The 20,820-nt window shown below is 44.0% G+C and overlaps 1 protein-coding gene across 2 annotated transcripts in view; it reads left to right on the top strand.

Moving 5' to 3' along the window:
* Nucleotides 1–1,594: 1,594 nt before the first annotated feature.
* Nucleotides 1,595–20,820, top strand: part of LOC139462400 (double-stranded RNA-specific editase 1-like) — a 49,511-nt gene continuing 30,285 nt past the window's right edge. The window contains exon 1 of one of the 2 annotated variants that reach the window (XM_071244089.1): nucleotides 1,595–2,264. In XM_071244089.1, coding sequence (XP_071100190.1) covers nucleotides 2,255–2,264 — 10 coding nt within the window. In that variant the 5' untranslated portion in view covers nucleotides 1,595–2,254. Of the gene's footprint in view, nucleotides 2,265–3,356; nucleotides 3,458–20,820 lie in introns of those variants that run through there. The other variant, XM_071244090.1, reaches the window with a different exon arrangement.

Genomic DNA, 20,820 nt, shown 5'->3' with positions numbered 1-20,820 from the left:
TGCTTGGGGCCAATTCTTGCCTTGAATATCCACGGGGCAAGAGCTGGAGGTCCGGGTTAATATTGGTCTTCAGCAACCCATGCTTGCTGTAGCATTCGACTAACCTTGGGATCGGGTGGTCAGGCTCGCTGTCTTGGTTGATGCATGTCATTGTATCCCAACTGCGTGCATCGATGCTCATGATGTTTATCACTGGACTGCCTGGTCCTGTACCCATCATCCTCCCGAGGCAAAGGAGTTAACTGACTATAAAAGTGGAAACTGGACTTTTAAAGTCAGTTAACTCTCTTGCCTCGGGAAGATGGTACCTATGGTACCTATGAGAGGTCTTCAGAGGCTCCATATATGTATACATATATTCTGATCCCCATTCAAGGCAGTTTGTGATATCCAAACGTCCCCTGTAAAGTCAATTTCAACGAGTTGGGGTAATATCTATTGATGATAACACCATGAACAGTATCTTATGAAATGAAGGGAACGATGAAAATAGAGGTATGCAGTGTGAGTGAGTATGGATTTACGCAGCTTTTAGCAACATTCCAGCAATATCCCGGCGGGGGACACCAGAAATGGGCTTCACACATTGTACGCATGTCGGGAATCGAACCGGGGTCTTCGGTGTGACGAGCGAACGTTTTAATCACAAGGCTACCCCACCGCCCCTTGAGATCTGCAATCAGCTCTTTCCTATCATTGACAGGGGGCGGTCGGGTAGCCTGGTGGCTAAAGCGTTCGCTCGTCACGCCGAAGACCCGGGTTCGATTCCCGACATGGGTACAATGTGTGAAGCCCATTTCTGGTGTCCCCCGCCGTGATATTGCTGGAATATTGCTAAAAGCGGCGTAAAACCATACTCACTCACTCACTCACTATCATGGACATATTAAACCGGACATTTCGAGGCGTCACACAAGGGCACTTTAAAACACTTATCCTGCTGTAAAGGGACTAAAAAAAACTCTATTGGAAAAAAATATATTGCTGGTGAAAGACGGGATTTATATTTGTTTTGGTTTTGTTGTTGTTGTTGTTGTTTAACGCCTCACTCAGCAATATTCCAGCTATATGACGGCGGTCTGTAAATAATCGAGTCTGGACCAGAAATTCCAGTGATTGATATCATGATCATCAATCCGCCACGCAATTGTGATACGATGACATGCATCAACCAAGACTGCAAGCCTGACCACACGATCCCGTTAGTACGGCAAGCATAGTCGACAGGATTTATGAAGTATTATTGATGCCTAAACATGTGTCACCGTCGTTGGCAATAACACAATATTCCTTTCCAAGGCCGAATGTGTGTCTATAAAGATGGAGTCACCTCGGTCATTGGAAACCGGTGAACTGGTTATCCAAACAATCATTATCTTATTATCAAGCTCCATGTGTGTGTGGCAGCAGGGCACCCAGGCTGATGAGAGACAGTAACCCAGTTTCATACCGGGCACAAATACAACTGGTTATAGCTAATACCGGATACGCTCATCGGACCGGAGAGATGAACCCACGTGTTGAAATAAAGATACTTCCCTCCTCCGCAGTGTCCTAGTTTACCTTTCGCCGCAAGGACGAAGCGTGACGTTCGCTTCCGTGTTCATTTTGTTTGTTGAGTCAAACATTTTACTTGCTATTATCGCGGCTAAATTTATCGTTTCATGTATCTATCCTCCTTCGATGATATTCATCATATACCACAGCTGACAAATTGCCACAGCTTACAGACAACCTGTTTACATTTGTCACTTCTGTAAACACACGTCCATAACACATTCAACTCTGAATGCAGCCATTGTACATGTGCTTGTTGGCGACTGTACAAAACGCGCCCTCTCTATTAGGGAGCCGACTGCGTATCTTATAACGACGAAAGCGGGTCAGTACTTATCTATAGCCACTGCCCGAGACGGAGCCACGGGGATCAGGCGTCAGCCCCTCGGAATGGGGATCAATCGGATGAACTAACCCGAACATCCAGACCTATACACAGTCACATGGGCGAAAGCCACGACCACGCCTCAAGGAGAACGCCCCCTCTTTAAGAAGAGTCAGTGCTGTGGAAGAGGACACTGTGGAATCCGAGGTGACACATGGACTGTTTACATCGAGGCGTCATCATTGGCAGTATGGTGATTAGCAATGCGATGTTTTAGCAGCAGACGACATTGTCATCCCGAGCAGACGACACTGTCACAACACGCAGACGACATTATAGGATACCCCTGCCTGTTCTCATTCTGATGTCGGTATGGGTGAAGGTAAGATGTCACATCTTAAGTTATTTTATCGCGCGCCTTGTTCCATTTAGCGGTAAAACCAGGAGTGATATAAAACTGAGTCGATCAACTCGCGCGAAGTAGTTCAGCTGTCTTCGCGTGTCGTCCCAGTGCTCGGGTTTGTACCAAACGTCAATAATATTGACACTATTCCTTAATTATTGAGCAGATGGGATTCGGATCATAGGTAAATGTATTTGTTACCTTCTCCACACCAAGGAATTCGGCCCGTGTGGGACAGGCACGGTGAACTGTTGTCACAGCGATAAGATTATTCATCCCTAGGGCATTGAGTTGTACAGCACACCAACCGTTAGGGGCCCACGAGTGTGAACCTCCGAGCTCCGAGCAAATACACAGTATCTATCGTCACGCAATTAATGATTCAACGTAACTACAATGCAAACGCATCTATTTAATTTCATTTTGTTTAACTTTTAAAAATATTTATGACTACTTTTGTTGCCTACCACATGAATATATTATAAGGTTTCCGGTTCAAGCGAAAATGTTATTGGTTATGCCGCATATAATGTTATCGTCCGTACTGAAATGTAACATCGAATGCATTTGGAAATTCAAATCAATACTTTTGTTCACGCACTACAGCTTCACAACATTAAATTATATGCCTTAAACATATCACTAGACTAACATCTAGTCTCTGAAATGAACATATCCTACAGAAAAAAACAGTTGTTAAATTATCTTCATAAAAAAAATAATAAAAGGGAACCAGAGACTCTCTTCATTTTCAGATACTGATACTGCAGTAATCTTGACTTGCCAAACATTATAGACTCACATGTGCTGTATTTGATATATTTGTATCAGGGTCTGTAAGACAGACTAACATATCACGTATATATGCATCGTGTATCGCCTGCAGTGACTTCTATGAACTTTAACCCTAAGACCTGAACGTGAGATTGCCACAGGTATTTTGGAAACTGACCCGTGTGTGAGGCGACGATGACGAGCTAATGTCCCAGTGAGATATATTTACTCTAAAAGTCCACTGTTTCACAGTAATGCATCTGTCCCGACTGTCCTGTGACACACCTCCTCGGGAACATGGCCTAGTTTGTTGACGTTAGTCAATGTAGCCAAGCGCGCTCGTTTCCGCTGAATATAAGGAAGTGCGACATGGTACTGACAAGCACATCTCATTAACTGTGAGTACACGCATACACCTTTCGATTCCTACCCCCGTGTCTATGCATACACACGATCACATCGTTGCTGCTTTAATTGTGTCATCGTCATCTGATTCGCTGACAGTTTCAACACTGGCAGCCTGTCTTCCACTATATATATAATTGTAAATTTGAAACATTAATAAGTAGTCCAAGCCCTAGATACCCCACTCGCCGTGTACGCACACACGACGATAACATAACTGTGTGAAACATCATCTGTGACACCGATTCGCGACTGTTTCCCATGGTAATATATTGTATATTTGAAATATCAATACTAAAATGATATAAATGTCATGATGACTCATATTTGCACTTCAACACTGTTTTCATGAAATAGCATTATCATCCAAATTATTCCCAAATGTAGCCTATTTTGAAAACACATATGTAGTTTCTAGTCTGAATGAAGTAATTAGGTCATGAAAACATAGAACCGCTATTAGATCGGGTTCATTGTGATTGGATTTTTCATATTTTTTGTCAAACTCTAATTATTGTTTGACGTTTGTTCCGTTGTCGTTACATGCGTCATGTTGATTGTTTGTATTTATTTGTGATGGGCTACTTGGAGGTTAGTTTGTCGACGTTTAAGAGGAGCTTTGGTCGCTGGTACAAGTGCAGGATTCGACACGATTAATATATTTTGTTTGTCTTGTTTGTGCTCTAGGGTTTCACCATGGGTGTTTTTGTTCTAAGTACAAACATCACTGGTGTTATTCAAGAGATGCAAGGTTCTGGTCTTGGTCACTTTGGGTTTTCATAATAATTCATCAACCGGATGTGCTGAGATAAAACTTATTCACTGAACCACCCACTCAGTCACTCGTCTACTAACCCACACACTCAGTCACTCGCCTACTAACCCACACACTCAGTCACGCGCATACTAACCCACACACTCACTACTCGCATACTAACCCACCCACTCACTCACTCGCATACTAACCCACACACTCAGTCACTCGCCTACTAACCACACACTCACTCACTCGCGTACTAACCCACACACTCAGTCAGTAGCCTACTAACCCACACACTCACTCACTCGCCTACTAACCCACACACTCAGTCAGTCGCCTACTAACTCACACACTCACTCACTCGCATACTAACTCACACACTCACTCACTCACTCTTTCACAATCCACCCACTCGTTCACCCATCCACCCACTCAGTCACTCGCCTACTCCCTCACCAACTCGTTCACTCACTCACTCACTCTTTCACCCATTTACTCACTCATGCACTCACTTCACCCCTCCACCCACTCAGTCACTCGCCTACTCCCTCACCAACTCGTTCACCCACTCACTCACTCGTTCACCCATCCACCCACTCAGTCACTCGCCTACTCCCTCACCACCTCGTTCACACACTCACTCACTCTTTCACCCATTTACTCACTCACACACTCACACACTCTTTCACCAATTTACTCGCTCACGCACTCACTTTCACCCCTCCACCCACTCACTCACTCACTCTTTCACCCATTTACTCACTCACCCACTCACTCACTCTTTCGCCCATCCACCCACTCAGTCACTCGCCTACTACCTCACCACCTCGTTCACTCACTCACTCACTCACTCACCGTCACTCACTCCACGTGAAAGATACCTCAATCACAATAACGTGTATCAATACAATTCAACTGTAATTATCTGCCACTGGATCCGCCATACTGGTTCCCTGTATACGTTGTACAAATCATTCGCCACATCCGGTTCTTGTGTACCATACCCACAATACTCCTGTTTGTCGGACATTCATACTCCACCAACGTACATTCAATACCGAAAAGCCGACAGAATGCGTTATGTACATGACTGGAATGCGATCTGCAATAGCACGTGTGAGTTCCATTTAGGGTGTCGTCCGTGCCATACAAGCGACGCAGCTCCATTAATAGACCGGCATTTGCATTTAGCCACGAGGCTGCACAGACAGGCCGCCAACAGGTGCTTGATATTGAACAGGTTGACATATCGCATTCATGTCGCTGCACCAAATGTGAAACGGTATTCCTGTAATGACACAATAAACAATTTCCATAATATCCTATGTCAACAGTCCGAAGGCCACAAGGGTGTATTGGTAGAACGAGACACCCGCTGTATACCGTTACATTCAATGTTGTGTTGCAAACATTTTATAATTCAAAAGAGCATTAGGCCAAAAATTATTAGTTGTTCGGATCCTTTTGCATGTCGTCAAATGTCGGGATGGGGGGCTTTCAGGTGGGCAAATGTAGGGGTGGGGGCTTACATGTTGGCAAATGTAGGGGTGGGGGCTTACAGGTTGGCAAATGTAGGGGTGGGGGCTTACAGGTTGGCAAATGTTGGGGTGGGGGGCTTACAGGTTGGCAAATGTGGGGGATGGGGGACTTCCAGGTTGGCAAATGTAGGGGTGGGGGGGCTTACAGGTTGGCAAATGTAGGGGTGGGGGGCTTACCTGTTGGCAAATGTAGGGGTGGGGGGTTTCCAGGTTGGCAAATGTAGGGGTGGGGGGTTTCCAGGTTGACAAATGTAGGGGTGGGGGGCTTACAGGTTGGCAAATGTGGGGGGCTTCCAGGTTGGCAAATGTGGGGGATGGGGGACTTCCAGGTTGGCAAATGTAGGGGTGGGGGGGCTTACAGGTTGGCAAATGTAGGGGTGGGGGGCTTACCTGTTGGCAAATGTAGGGGTGGGGGGTTTCCAGGTTGGCAAATGTAGGGGTGGGGGGTTTCCAGGTTGACAAATGTAGGGGTGGGGGGCTTACAGGTTGGCAAATGTGGGGGGCTTCCAGGTTGGCAAATGGGGGGTGGGGGGCTTACAGGTTGACAAATGTTGGGGTGGGGGGCTTACAGGTTGGCAAATGTGGGGGGTGGGGGGCTTCCAGGTTGGCAAATGGGGGGTGGGGGGCTTACAGGTTGGCAAATGTTGGGGTGGGGGGCTTACAGGTTGGCAAATGTGGGGGGTGGGGGGCTTCCAGGTTGGCAAATGTAGGGGTGGGGGGTTTCCAGGTTGGCAAATGTTGGGGTGGGGGGCTTACAGGTTGGCAAATGTTGGGGTGGGGGGCTTACAGGTTGGCAAATGTGGGGGGTGGGGGACTTCCAGGTTGGCAAATGTAGGGGTGGGGGGGCTTACAGGTTGGCAAATGTAGGGGTGGGGGGGCTTACCTGTTGGCAAATGTAGGGGTGGGGGGTTTCCAGGTTGGCAAATGTAGGGGTGGGGGGTTTCCAGGTTGACAAATGTAGGGGTGGGGGGCTTCCAGGTTGGCAAATGTGGGGTGGGGGGATTACAGATCGGCAAATGTAGGGGTGGGGGGCTTACAGGTTGGCAAATGTGGGGGGTGGGGGGCTTCCAGGTTGGCAAATGGGGGGTGGGGGGCTTACAGGTTGGCAAATGTGAAGGGTGGGGGTTTTACAGGTTGGCAAATGTGTGGGGGTCGGCAAATTTGGGGGGTAGCCTCATTACAATGACAGCAAGTCTCACAACCCCTGAACCATATTATTTTACTTGACGCCCGGCTCTGACTGTAATGCTGTAACCTAAATGAAGCAAGGTTTCACCCAGGTTCAGTATCTCCCAATATCACTGGGGCTCCTTTTCAATTTAAATTTCAAATTATATATTTTCAGAGACCAAGCGTTAGTCTATAAAGGATTACAAGATTCAGAACAACAAATAATAAATTTGTCGTGGCCTTACGTATATTTAGGCTCTGTCACAAAGTTTAATACACCTGGGGACCGAGGTCTAACTATTGTACCGAGCTATGCAGCTTGGTCGATTCAGATTAGTTCTAATGTGCTGCATAATGTGTCCGTGTGTTGGCAAGGCAAATCATTTTCACATTACGTATGCTATGCACATTGATGAATATCATATATGAACGCTGTTTGCATTTCCACCATTGAATCGTGCCGATGAACATGTTTTTAGAGTCTGAATATATGTATTACGAAAAATATGTTCGCTGGGCATTGTGGATGTCCTTAAAATAATTGCATGTGTGCTGAGAAAAGGTGAGTATAATTGTTCGGTTACTCCTTTGAGAGAAATAAACATTGCGTGTTTAGAAGTCTTCAACAAAAATAGCAGCCCCACCTCTACCCCCTTACGATATTAAATGGTAGGTTCCCCACATGTAATTATGAGGAGAGCTGAGGCGAAATGGGGTTTAACGTAGCGTGTGTGTGTGTTTGTGTGGCTGCTTGTACTAGTCCGGACTGATGCCCATTTATAGTGCTAGCTCACTGAGATACCATGCCGCAGTTTAACATAAATACCCCACTCAGACGCAGTATACTGACTCCGAGCCGACCAGTCCTTGTTTTAGCCCCTTAATGCCGAGCGCCAGACAGGGTAACGATAAGTACCATCTTTAAACGTCTTTTGGTATCACGCGGCCGGGTATCAAACCCCGGATCTTCCGCTCTCCGGGCGGACGCTCTATCACTAGACCACGGAGGCAGCCTGTTATTATGATATGATGTACTTCCGGTGCTGTGTTATGGATATGATCAGGGTGTTGAATAAATACTCCCGCTCTGCATGTGTACAGGCCATGCATAATGGAGACAATGGACCGCAGGTTACCTTGTCAACAACAGGCGCGGCAAGGGCCTCTCTGTGTAGAGAGCTGGTGATCGCTGTCAAAGTCGGACAACTCGCAGGGTGGGCTCCTCGCGAGTTCCTGCTGATGCGATGAAATATGACGTGGAACTCTCCAGACACAGGCCGCGTGGTTGGATGAAGGATGAACACTGATAGACTGCAGAGATTGTAGAGAAACTATTTGATTTGAGAGGAAATTAGATAAGTTATCGATCATACATTTGTGATTTGTGAGAATCATGGCTGATTTTGTCCATGGAAAGGTCTTTGCCATCCATCTTCACCACCCTCTTGGATATTGGCCTGAGGTGTGACATGTGGTCTGAACTCGCCGAATCATTGTAAACTGAAATGTCTGACGTGGGAGGACCTGGTCTAATCACGGAGAGAATGTCTGATGTGGGAGGACCTGGTCTAGTCACGGAGAGAATGTCTGATGTGGGAGGACCTGGTCTAGTCAAGGAGAGAATGTCTGATGTGGGAGGCCCTGGTCTAGTCACGGGCAATATGTCTGACGGGGAGGAACTTGACTAGTGACGGGAATATGTCTGATGTGAGAGGACCTAGTCTAGTGACGGAAAAGTCATATCTTTATAATATGTCGCTTTCAGTCATAAAACTCTTGAATACACGTTGTCCTGGGTTGTGGATGTAGAGCTATGATGTAACAGGTTAATATGACCTCTCTTATCTTTTTATGGTTGACGTTATTGCTCTTAGAATCCTGGTTCAAGAACTATACACAACCATGTGATGTGGAGTTTATATAAACACAAATTGACGGTGAGATAAGCATCGCTAGGTACAGATTGTTCATGGATACCTTCGTTTGGGGCTCTTGCTTAGAATCAGTCCCTGACTTTAAAAGTCCAGTTTCCACCCTTGCCGAACTAGGCTGGAATTCCTGGGCTCTTTCGTAGCGCCACCAATGGCAATTACGAGTTATGTCCCTTCTAAGCCTCTCCTTTAGACCAATCAGATTCCACCTCTCGTATCACTTGTATTTTGCTTAAAACAAAACAATGGCGCCCAGTCAAGACGATCTGATCGATAATCAAGGTCTATGTTGTGATGAAACGGGTCTTACATCGCGCAATGCGTGAGCACCTTGATTGAAAACATGATAAGATTTGGAAAATATCTGTTGACAACGATCCTTGCAAATCCTGCAATCGACGGAAATCTGCACGACAGTTTACGAACCGGATTTCGATTTCGTTGAAAGCCTTTGATTGGACTATGCATAGACTCGTTAGTCCAGCCAAAATGTAACTCAATAATACCAGCCTAGTTCGGCAAGGGTGGAAACTGAACGTTTATAGTCAGTTAACTTCCTTGCCTTGGGAAGATGGGGCTGGACATGCTTACCATTTCCGCTGCCATCACCACACACACACACACACACACACACACACACACACGCACACGCACACACACACAACACACGGACACACACACACACACACACACACACACACACACACACACACACACCGATATAGCGAGGACTAGGCCAACGTGGTGGCCGTGTTACTTATAAAGTATAAAAATATCAGGGAAAGATGGACATGATATATCTCTGCGTAATGACATCAAGTAGACCTAGCGCCTTGTCATGCAGCGCTACAATGCCAGAGTGGGTGAGTATGGTTTTACACCGCTGTTACCAATATCACGGCGGGGGCACCACAAATGGGCTTCACATAGAGTACCCATGTGGGGAATCGAAACCGGGTCTTCGGCGTGACGAGCGAACGCTTTAATCACTAGGCTACCCCACCGTCACCACTAATCCAAGCAGCACAAGTACTGAAGCTGAAGGTATTCACATACAAACCACAAGGACACGAATGAATTGCTAGAAAAATATCGTATATAATACAGTAACATCATCTCCGACCATACTCATTAATATTCATTGCTAAATACTTTGATTTAGTTATTAACCCTTTGTCTACCGCTGATAACGCACTGCCTGTTGCTATAGTGACATACAGCAAAAACAGCAGTATTATTATCTCATGGGCCCTTTTAAACAGAGGAGTATAGCTTTATGGCCTTAAAGTCAAAGCCAGTTGTGATCAGTTGGATTTATGAAGTAATAACTGAAATATAATATTATTGATATTGATATGGACAACATATCTTTACCGACTTATCACCGTGTGTACACAGTGCATCACCCGCCAAGGCTTAGTCAGTCTCCCAGACCCTGGAGAATATATATATATTAAAGTTATATTAAAACCATATCCGACTCAAGCCAGGAATGATTTGGCAAGTCTAGACAGCCTTAGTTCAACATTGTTCTGTTCTCCTTTTGGATTTTATTTGGATTTTGTAGATATATATTTTAAATAAGATAACTTTATTTCTGGGATTAAATGTTCGTCCAGCCAAGGTAACTTAATGCCGTTTTAATGCCCATTGGGCTTTCCAAAAAAGAAGCCACACCTTTTCCGTTCATGCCTTATTGTGTTGGCTGATTGAGAATGAACATAATTAGACATTTCACCATAGCTTTACGAAGAACAAGAACACAATCTTCGAAATTAATTTTTGTCATTATATTAAATATGACTAATATTTAGAGTCAGTTAGTTTGGTTTTACGCGGCTTTTAGAAATATTCAAACAATATAACGGCGGTGGACGCCAGAAACATTGTCTTCCATGTGGGGATTCGAACACGGCCTTTGGCGTGACGAGCGAACGCTTTAACCTCAAGGCTGCCCCAGCGTTCCTTAATATTTAGAACCTTCTAATTAAACAGCAGTATGTTTTTTATAATCTACAAAGAAAAGAGGCGTTACAGTTGCTTCATAAATATCCTGATATGGTAAATATGAATTTGAGCACTGTAACTTTGACTTGGTCCGGGTAAAGCTTGACAGTTGGTCTTTCAAACTTTAGTTTTGAAAATGGGCAGATGAAATCTCAGCACCACTTCCAACTTCTTACTTCAGCTTGTTTACTCGTCAAATGAGAAAAAAGAGGGTTTATGACATATATACTTTGTTATTTGAAATGCAGTTTTACATAGAGAAGTGAATTCAGGACATATTTGTCATTTGTAGGATAGATTATAGCCCAGTTGTCCACACTGTGGACGTCAGCATACGTTGACTCAATCTTATTAAAATCAGATGTTGTTTAGCCTTAGCGAGAACTAAGATCTGATGTTAATGAGATCGACGTTGACTTTAGTCATTATAAACGTCGTGCGACTTCATGAAATTTCAAGTAATTTTAAAGTAATTTGATCTTGATGAATTGTTTAGAGCTATCTCTTTGAAATCGGTACATTATATATTTTATATGCAATAAATAGAGTAGGCTTCAGTCGAGCAGTCGATTCAATTCGAGGATATCAAAACAACTGCTCCACTTCGTACAAAAGTGGAGACAAAAACATATATATTGTCTTAAAACAAAATTCCAATGTTTCTATTTCCTAAAACATCTTTACGGAAGTGGGAAGTGAGACGCGAAGTTGAAGATTTCATCATTCCAAGGTGTAAGAAAGCGAGAAGTTGAAAGCGGTGTTTTCATCTAAAACAAATAATATGGGAAACAAATAACTTCGGAAGTTAGAAGTAAGAAGCGGTGTAGAGCTTTCAAGCTCTTCATCTTTAACAAAATAGGTTTGAAAGATGAATTGTCAACTGTTACCCGCACTTGACTTGCTAACAGTGTCGTAGTTCTAAAATCACTTTAATTAACCCATAATTATGGTGGTCATATTTCAATAATATGTTTTGTATTTTTCTCAATATTTTATCTTACAACTAGCTAAACCTAAATATATGACAACAGTAAAGCAACAATAAGACATGCAAATGTAATTCGAGTTAGATATGTAAATCCGAGGTGACACCTTTGAGAAAACACCTGGTCGTGACTCCATTGTCAACGGTGGGGTAAAGTCTGCAGTGTGCTGTGTCAAAGGTCAGTGCATGGATATGGATTGTTCTGCCCCTCCCAAACTAACCCATGTACCAGGCGCCTCTTCCTGTGGCGACTAGCGTCTTGTCGACCATTGGCTTGCCCAGCTCCGACTCTGGCATGTTGAAATAAATTTCTTGTTTCTCTTGACCGCCCGCCACTAATTAATGTCTTATTTTCAAGCACTGTTAAGAAACGATTATTTCAACTATGTTATTTTTTGTAATATCAACACATGCAGTTGAACGATATCGCCCAATGAGATGGCATTCTGATTACGTGGAGCGTATTTATATCCCGATAAATGAACCTCAGTATCATAGAATCGTGTGTTGCACGTTCACCACGTGCGATTCATGCAAAATGTGATATTTAGCTGTGCTTGATACAATACACTTGTGGATGAAAATGTACTGCCGAACAAATTGCCAAAAAAAACTTTATATCGAAAAAACATTAATTAAAAAAATTAAGATGAACACACTACTTATTGGGCAATGTGTATGATAATGTTGACATGTTTATTTGAGTGTTACGTCACAGGGGGCTCGGGAGACCAAGTTTGAGTCGCCGCAACTCGGTGTGCAGAGTTGCGTCCCTTGGCCACGCCAGAAATCTATGATTGTGGGTTCGAATTCCGGTTCGCCCAGTTATGTTTCTAGGTTTGTCAGCACCATACCCGTGCTCGTGGGTTTCACCGAAGTAGTAAACGTCTGAGACCTGCATCACTGTAGGCTTCAACCAAATTCACCAACTCCAAACGTCATAAGATCCGTGAAGATCCGGGGTAGAACAGCTCTTCAGCAAGACGACTATGCTTGTCGTAAGAGGCGACTAACGGGATCGGGTGGTCATGCTCGCTGACTTGGTTGATGCATGTCATCGATCCCAATTTCGTGGATCGATGCTCATGATATGAATCACTGGATTGTCTGGTCCAGACTCGATTATTTACAGACCGCCGTCATGTAGCTGGGATATGGCTGACTGCGGCGTAAAACAAGAAACCAACCAACCAACCAACCAAACATCCTAAACGATCGCTCACTCACTCAATTCCTGAAAGTGTCAAGGTACTGAGAAAGTTGCCTTATCTGTCATGATCATGGACCGATATTCGAATATTTCGTTGGATCTTGTTCGAGTAATGAAATGTTAAAAATGTATAACGATTTTACTGATGCACACTTGGCGGGGCTTTTGTTGTATTATTGGGCTGAAAGTCACTGATATCGAATTGCTGTCTACAGTTTTGTTTGTGGTGATGACTAATGATAGGAAGATTTGAAGTGATTACTCTTGATGTATTTATTTTTAAGAATGGACTTCAATATGTTTTTTGCGTTATGGAGTTTTAGGCAAAAAAAACACGGTATACACCCTTTGTTGTGTTTGTTGTTTTACGCCGCACTCGGTCTGTAAATAATCGAGTCTGGACCAGACAATCCAGTGATTGACATCATGAGCATCGATCCACGCAGTTGGGATACGAGGACATACATCAACCAAGTCAGCGAGCCTGACCACCCAATCCCGTTAGTCGACCCTTACGACAAGCATATAGTCGCCTCTTACGGCAAGCATGGGTTGCTAAAGACCTTTTCTAACCCGGATCTTCACGGGTCGTAAACATTTTGTGTATATCCTCCTTGTGAAAGTCTACACGAAGGAATATTTGTGTGTAAATACGGTATCTGTATGTGTTCACAGCTGGGTTAAAGTAGGTATATGTATGCACAGGAAGACACGATTCAACCACTCCAAAACTCCATATAATTTATGACGTGAATTTCACGAACACCCGGCAAGACATTAATACATTGAGAGGGACATTACCTCCGAGCAACATTGGGTCAATGCACAGTCCAATATATCATCTGGTCGGTGATAAGGGGGCATGCAAACCTATTGAAATAGGTACATTTCTATTGATTTCGGTCATTTCAAACACTCTTCTGAAACAAATCCCATGATATCTTGACGTTTTTGTCACTTTTTGAATTTGCAGGGAGCAATTTTGAGCAAATGATATGTACAATGGAACACACCGCATTAGATCCAATTTACAGTTGTTTTTATTGAGGTAAGTTAAGAAATCAAATTGAATGAACACCGCACTCAGCAATATTCCAGCTGTCTGACGGCGGTCTGTAAATAGTCGAGTCAGGACCAGACAGTCCAGTGATTGACATCATGAGCATCGATCTACGCAATTGGGTCAAACAAACAAAGAAAACGCCAAATAATCGATGAGAGTGATATGGTAATGGCACTGGACGAGTCAGGGCATTTACACTCTTCTACAGATCCCACTGTTTCATATACACGTTATGGGGGACGGTTAGCGGGGGCATTTGATATGTGCAGCGGTGTATAATAATTGTTGTGAAATTTAAACACAATGTTGTTTTTAAAAAAAACAACATAATATTAAATGTAATTGTCTGTTTGGTGAAAATATAAACTAAAATAGATAGAATTGACAAGAAAAGACTTTGGAAAAGACGGTAGAGAAAATATGTATATGAATTTGTGAGAGAAACAGGGATTAGAGTAGATTGGTGTGAAATGATCAAATGACAGAATGAACGAACGGACGAGAGTGAAAGGTAGGGAGAGAAGCGATGGGAATAGTAGCGCTAAGTGACAAGTAAAGACGGGAATATTAAGTGCCGAGATGAATGAGAAATGTTTTCCACACGGGAAAACATCATTGGCTGATTAACATAACACAAACTCTGGTTCTCGTGTTCCAACCTGCTGTATTAGTATGTCAGTTCTATGTTTCACGAGCGGTCTTAAAGGCAACAAACGTAACGGTGCTAGGTGTGAGACAAGGAGCATGTTTATGTCCACAGTATCACCACATTGTAAGGCGCTAGTAGACTTTGATGGCCTTGACCGACTTTTGTTGTTGCCAGTAGTTAGTTGAGCTGGAAGTGTACAGTTCAAGCGTATGTTGCTGTCGACGACGACCATGAAGTCTAATTAATGGTACTTTATGTACACGGTTTGAACTGACTTAGCTTACAGAAATGTCCAGTTATGCGTATGTATAGAGTGTGACGCTATGGGTGAGATTAATGAGAGAGAGAGAGGTGGGGAGAGAGAGATTGGTATAAAATGAACAAACGAACGAATGAGCGACAGTGAATGGTATGGACACAGGGCCGCGGATAGCCATACTATACTGACTGTACTGATTACATTTTTGGCTATCCGTGGCCCTGTGGGTATGGAGAGAAGCGAGGGGAGAAGTAGCTCCAAATGAGAAAGTGACAAGTTAAAGCCGGGAACATTAAGTGCCGAAATGAATGAGAAATGTATTCGATCTATTTCAAAAGGGAAAACACGCTCCTATATGCTTGCCATTTATTTAACAAAACGGAGCTTTGTTGGAACGCCTCAGTCGGAGAATACAAGCAAGACCACACGTGAAAATGACAATTGTTGAACAAATCGCTACTTTTCATGCAGGTACACGCCGCTACATATCTAACCTTACATTCATTTGGGTATTGAATATTGTCACAAAGCAGAACAACTGGTCACAACTGATCATTGACACGCAGGTCGACCCTGGGTTAGAGTGTATAGATCTCATTAACATGTTCTGACCAGTGTGGTATTATTATACTAACGTCATTAGTATTGTCAGTAGCACCACGTCATCATAAGCTAGACTAGTGTGGCCACGTCATCATTAGCTTGACTAGTGCGGACACGTCATCATTAGCTTGCCTAGTGCGGCCACGTCATCATTAGCTTGACTAGTGTGGCCACGTAATCATTAGCTTGCCTAGTGCGGCCACGTCATCATTAGCTTACCTAATGCGGCCAAGTCATCATTAGCTAGACTAGTGTGTCCAGGTCATCATAAGCTAGACTAGTGTGGCCACGTCATCATTAGCTTTCCTAATGTGACCACGTCATCATTAGCTTGACTAGTGTGGTCACGTCATCATTAGCTTGCCTAGTGTGGCCACGTCATCATTAGCTTGCCTAATGCGGCCAAGTCATCATTAGCTAGACTAGTGTGGCCACGTCATCATAAGCTAGACTAGTGTGGCCACGTCATCATTAGCTTGCCTAGTGTGGCCACGTCATCATTAGCTTGACTAGTGTGGCCACGTCATCATTAGCTTGACTAGTGTGGCCACGTCATCATTAGCTTGACTAGTGTGGTCACGTAATCATTAGCTTGCCTAGTGCGGCCACATCATCATTAGCTTGCCTAGTGCGGCCACGTCATCATTAGCTAGACTAGTGTGGCCACGTCATCATTAGCCTGACTAGTGCGGCCACGTCACCATTAGCCTGACTAGTGTGGCCACGTCATCATTAGCTTGCCTAGTGCGGCCACGTCATCATTAGCTAGACTAGTTTGGCCACGTCATCATTAGCTTGACTAGTGTGGCCACGTCATCATTAGCTTGCCTAGTGTGGCCACGTCATCATTAGCTAGACTAGTGTGGCCACGTCATCATTAGCTTGCCTAGTGCGGCCACGTCATCATTAGCTAGACTAGTGTGGCCACGTCCTCATTAGCTAGACTAGCGTGGCCACGTCATCATTAGCTTGCCTAGTGTGGCCACGCCATCATTAGCTTGACTAGTGTGGCCATGTAAGCATTGGCCTGACACCAGTGTGGTAATGTCATCATTAGCTGGACCAGTGTGGTCAACACCGAAATAGGTTTGACCCAGCGTGGCCACGTTATCATTAGTTTGACCTTCGTGGCCACGTCCCCGATAGCTTGACGAGTTTGGCCACGTCACCCTTAGTTTGACGAGTTTGGCCACGCCACCGTTACTTTGACGAGTTTGGCCAAGTCATGATCAGTTTGAGCAGTCTCGAAACATCATCATTCGCTTGAACTGTGTGGCCACGTCACTACCATCAGTATGATCAGTTTGCTAACGACCCTATTAGAAGCCGGCATTGCCATGTCACCATTAGCTTGACGAGTGTAGTACCGTCACCATCGGCTTGAATTGTGTGGACACGTCACTATTACCTTGACCAGTTTAGCCTCGTCACCATTAGCTTGGCGAGGGTAGTAACGTCACCATTAGCTAGACAAGGGTAGTAAAGTCAACATCGGCTTGAACTGTGTGGCCCCACATCATTAGTTTTACCATCGTGGCCACGTCATCATTAGGCTGCGTGGTCACGTCACCGTTAGCTTGAAGAGTTTGGCCACGTCATGATTAGCTTGAGCAGTCTCGTAACATCAGCATTCGCTTGAACTGTGTGGCCACGTCACTACCATCAGTATGATCAGTTTGCTAACGACCCTATTAGAAGCCGGCATTGCCACGTCACCATTAGCTTGACGAGTGTAGTACCGTCACCATTAGCTTGACGAGGGTAGTAACTTCACCATTAGCTTGACGAGTGTAGTGCCGTCACCATTAGCTTGAAGAGGATAGTAACGTCACCACTAGTTTGACGAGGGTAGTAACGTCACCACTAGTTTGACGAGGGTAGTTATGTCACCATTAGCTTGACGAATGTAGTACCGTCACCATTAGCTTGACGAGGGTAGTAACATCACCATTAGCTTGACGAGTGAAGTGCCGTCACCATTAGCTTAAAGCGGGTAGTAACGTCACCATTAGCTTGACGAGTGAAGTGCCGTCACCATTAGCTTGAAGAGGACAGTAACGTCACCACTAGTTTGACGAGGGTAGTAACGTCACCATTAGCTTGACGAGGGTAGTCACGTCACCATTAGCTTGACGAGTGAAGTGCCGTCACCATTAGCTTGAAGAGGACAGTAACGTCACCACTAGTTTGACGAGGGTAGTAACGTCACCATTAGCTTGACGAGGGTAGTCACGTCACCATTAGCTTGACGAGTGAAGTGCCGTCACCATTAGCTTGAAGAGGGTAGTAACGTCACCACTAGTTTGACGAGGGTAGTAACGTCACCATTAGCTTGACGAGGGTAGTCACGTCACCATTAGCTTGATGAGGGAAGTGCCGTCACCATTAGCTTGAAGAGGGTAGTAACGTCACCACTAGTTTGACGAGGGTAGTAACGTCACCATTAGCTTGACGAGGGTAGTAACGTAACCATTAGCTTGATGAGGGTAGTAACGCCACCATTAGCTTGACGAGGCTAGTAACGGTAGTAAAGATAGGCTTGGTCTGTGTGGCCACACATCATTAATATGACCAGTTTAGCCACGTCACCAATAGCTTGACGGGGTAGTAACTTCTCCACTAGCTCCCCCTTCTTTTACATCTGATGACATTTTATAAGTACATTTCCTACCATGATAACATTTTACCCCCCCCCCACACACACACACACACGAAACACACAAAGACACATACGAAACACACAAAGACACACGCACACAACACGCACGCACGCACACGCACGCGCGCGCGCGCGCACACACACACACACACACACACACACACACACACACACACACACACACACACACACACACACACACACACACACACACACACACACACACACTGGATCCGCCCCATAGCATGGCTTAACCCGAGGATAAGGCCAAACCATACGTATCACCGGCGCAAATCTCCATTACGTTTATTTACATTCGTCCATTGAAAAATCTGCCGAGCAATTTGAATTAATCTACACAATACGCTGTCAGCTACGACACGTGATAAATTCCATGAAATTTGTTTACATTGGTAGTGTGTCGAAGGATACACGATACACAATGTATAGAATGTCTTACATAATGCGCAGGTGTCCGTTCACTCCCTGTCACTGGCAGTCATTGTATGCGCATGTCCCCTCGGGTCGTTATTTACACCTACATTTGTACAATAATGTCAATAAAAGAGCCAACCGTCTATTAACATATCACATACTATGGATCTCATGTTCCAACCTGACATTATAGTATATCAGTTATATGTTTTACGAGTGGTTTTAAAGGCAACGAAAGCAAAATGTGCTAGGTGTGAGACAAGGAGAATGTTTATGTTCCCGCTTTTTAAACTATTAATAGGTTTGGGCACGTTGTAAGGCGCTAGTAGACTTTAATTGCCTTGACCGAATTTAGTTGTTCCAAGTAGTTCGTTGAGCTGACAGTGTACGGTTCTCAAGCATAATTTGCTGGCACGACGTCCGTGAAGTGTAATTAATGTAACTGTATGTACATGGTTTGAATTGATTTCTTATCTTACATAAGTGTCCAGCTATGTGTATGTATAGAGTGTGAACTCATGGGAGAGAATATAGGATGGAGGTTAACATGTTATAATTTTAACGTTCATTGGGATGGGGTCAAACGTGTCCGCGCGTGGAAACGTGGGAACACCCTTGACTAGGGAAGATGGGACGGGGTGGGTGGCGTCACATTTTGACATTTGGCAATATACAAGAGTATTTGATTTTGTTTGCACTTCATTCAAATGTGTTTTTTCATTACGTAATACAGGAAATGAGGACATATAACAGTATTATAGAAATTACTTACTTGATATACATAAGATAATTGTTTGATTACAGTTTCAGGTGCAATTAACACGAGAAGGATGAGTTTGTGTTTTGTTTGGAATATTTAAAAATAGCTGGAATATACAGACATCTCATTCATTCATTCATCCATTCATTCATTTAAATCATTTCGAGAATTATTATTGCCAGGCAGTTTTATCATGTCTCACAAACACCCATTCCCCCTATTGTCCCCACCCCACCCACCTCAATCTATCAACCTGGTTTCAGCTCAGCGACATTACTATGTACGCATCAGGAAGGTAAACACAGGAGTCGTGATATGATTCATTTTGTAAACGCTCCCACTGATAAAGGAGTCGATACGAGGAACAGTTTAGGAGGCTTCGTTGTTTCTCCATACTACCTTTCCCCGGTAGATAAGATTTAGGATTATCTTTTCTAAAATGGGGGTAGGGGGTGGGGCGTGTGAGAGGGGTAGCCTTGTGGTAAAATCATTCGCTCGTCACTCCAAAGCCCCGGGTTCCATACCAAGATAAACCATCATCTAGTCTCTGGTATGAACTAATTTACAGAAACAACAGTTGTTAAATTATGGTTATAAAATATAATAAAAAGGATCCCAGAGACTTTCTACATTTTCAGATGCTGCAGTAACCTAGACTTGCCAAACATTATAGACTTGCATGGGCTGTATTGGATATATTTGTTTAAGGGTCAGTATGCGAGACTAATACCATGGGTACAACGTGTGAAACATATTTCTGATGTCCCTCGCCATGCTTTACCTGAACGATTGCTAAAATAATCACCGGTTGAATATTTAATAATATGATGTGGTAGATTGTACCTGTTCTGCCAACGAGATATATCTTCATACCGGTAACAAAAGTCAGATCGAAACGATATCGTTACAATGTGGCTGTTTAAGAGTCTGCCTGTCGTTGTATTCGGTTTCACCATAAAGTGTTGCACCTGACGGAAGGACATGTTTTTTTGTTTCCTCGTGAAACCGAGCCTACCCTTACATGTTATGGATCAAACGTATTTGACAGGTTATTTGAATGTTATTCGACAGGCTATTTAACCCGTTATTTGATAGGCACTTAAAGGAGCGCTCTACTACAAGGAAGTGTTCTCAGTCCGTGTTTTTTTTCTGCAAGATCTCAGTCCTCAAAATGAACTTGTTATTAAAGGAAGTTATCGATCAATACCCAGAGGCTGATTGACCTAAACACGTGGCCTAATTACAATCCCCTTTTTTACCAGTGTTATGACTACCACTACATCACCTTGATTGAAAGTATCTCGCGATGCCAAAAAAGTATATAATA

The sequence above is a fragment of the Haliotis cracherodii genome, unplaced genomic scaffold (genome assembly GCF_022045235.1).
Source record: "Haliotis cracherodii isolate W230 unplaced genomic scaffold, xgHalCrac1.p SCAF_15, whole genome shotgun sequence".
Taxonomy (NCBI): Eukaryota; Metazoa; Mollusca; class Gastropoda; order Lepetellida; family Haliotidae; genus Haliotis; species Haliotis cracherodii.
The sequence above is the reverse complement of the archived record's forward strand: the minus strand, read 5'-3'. Positions and strand labels throughout refer to the sequence as shown.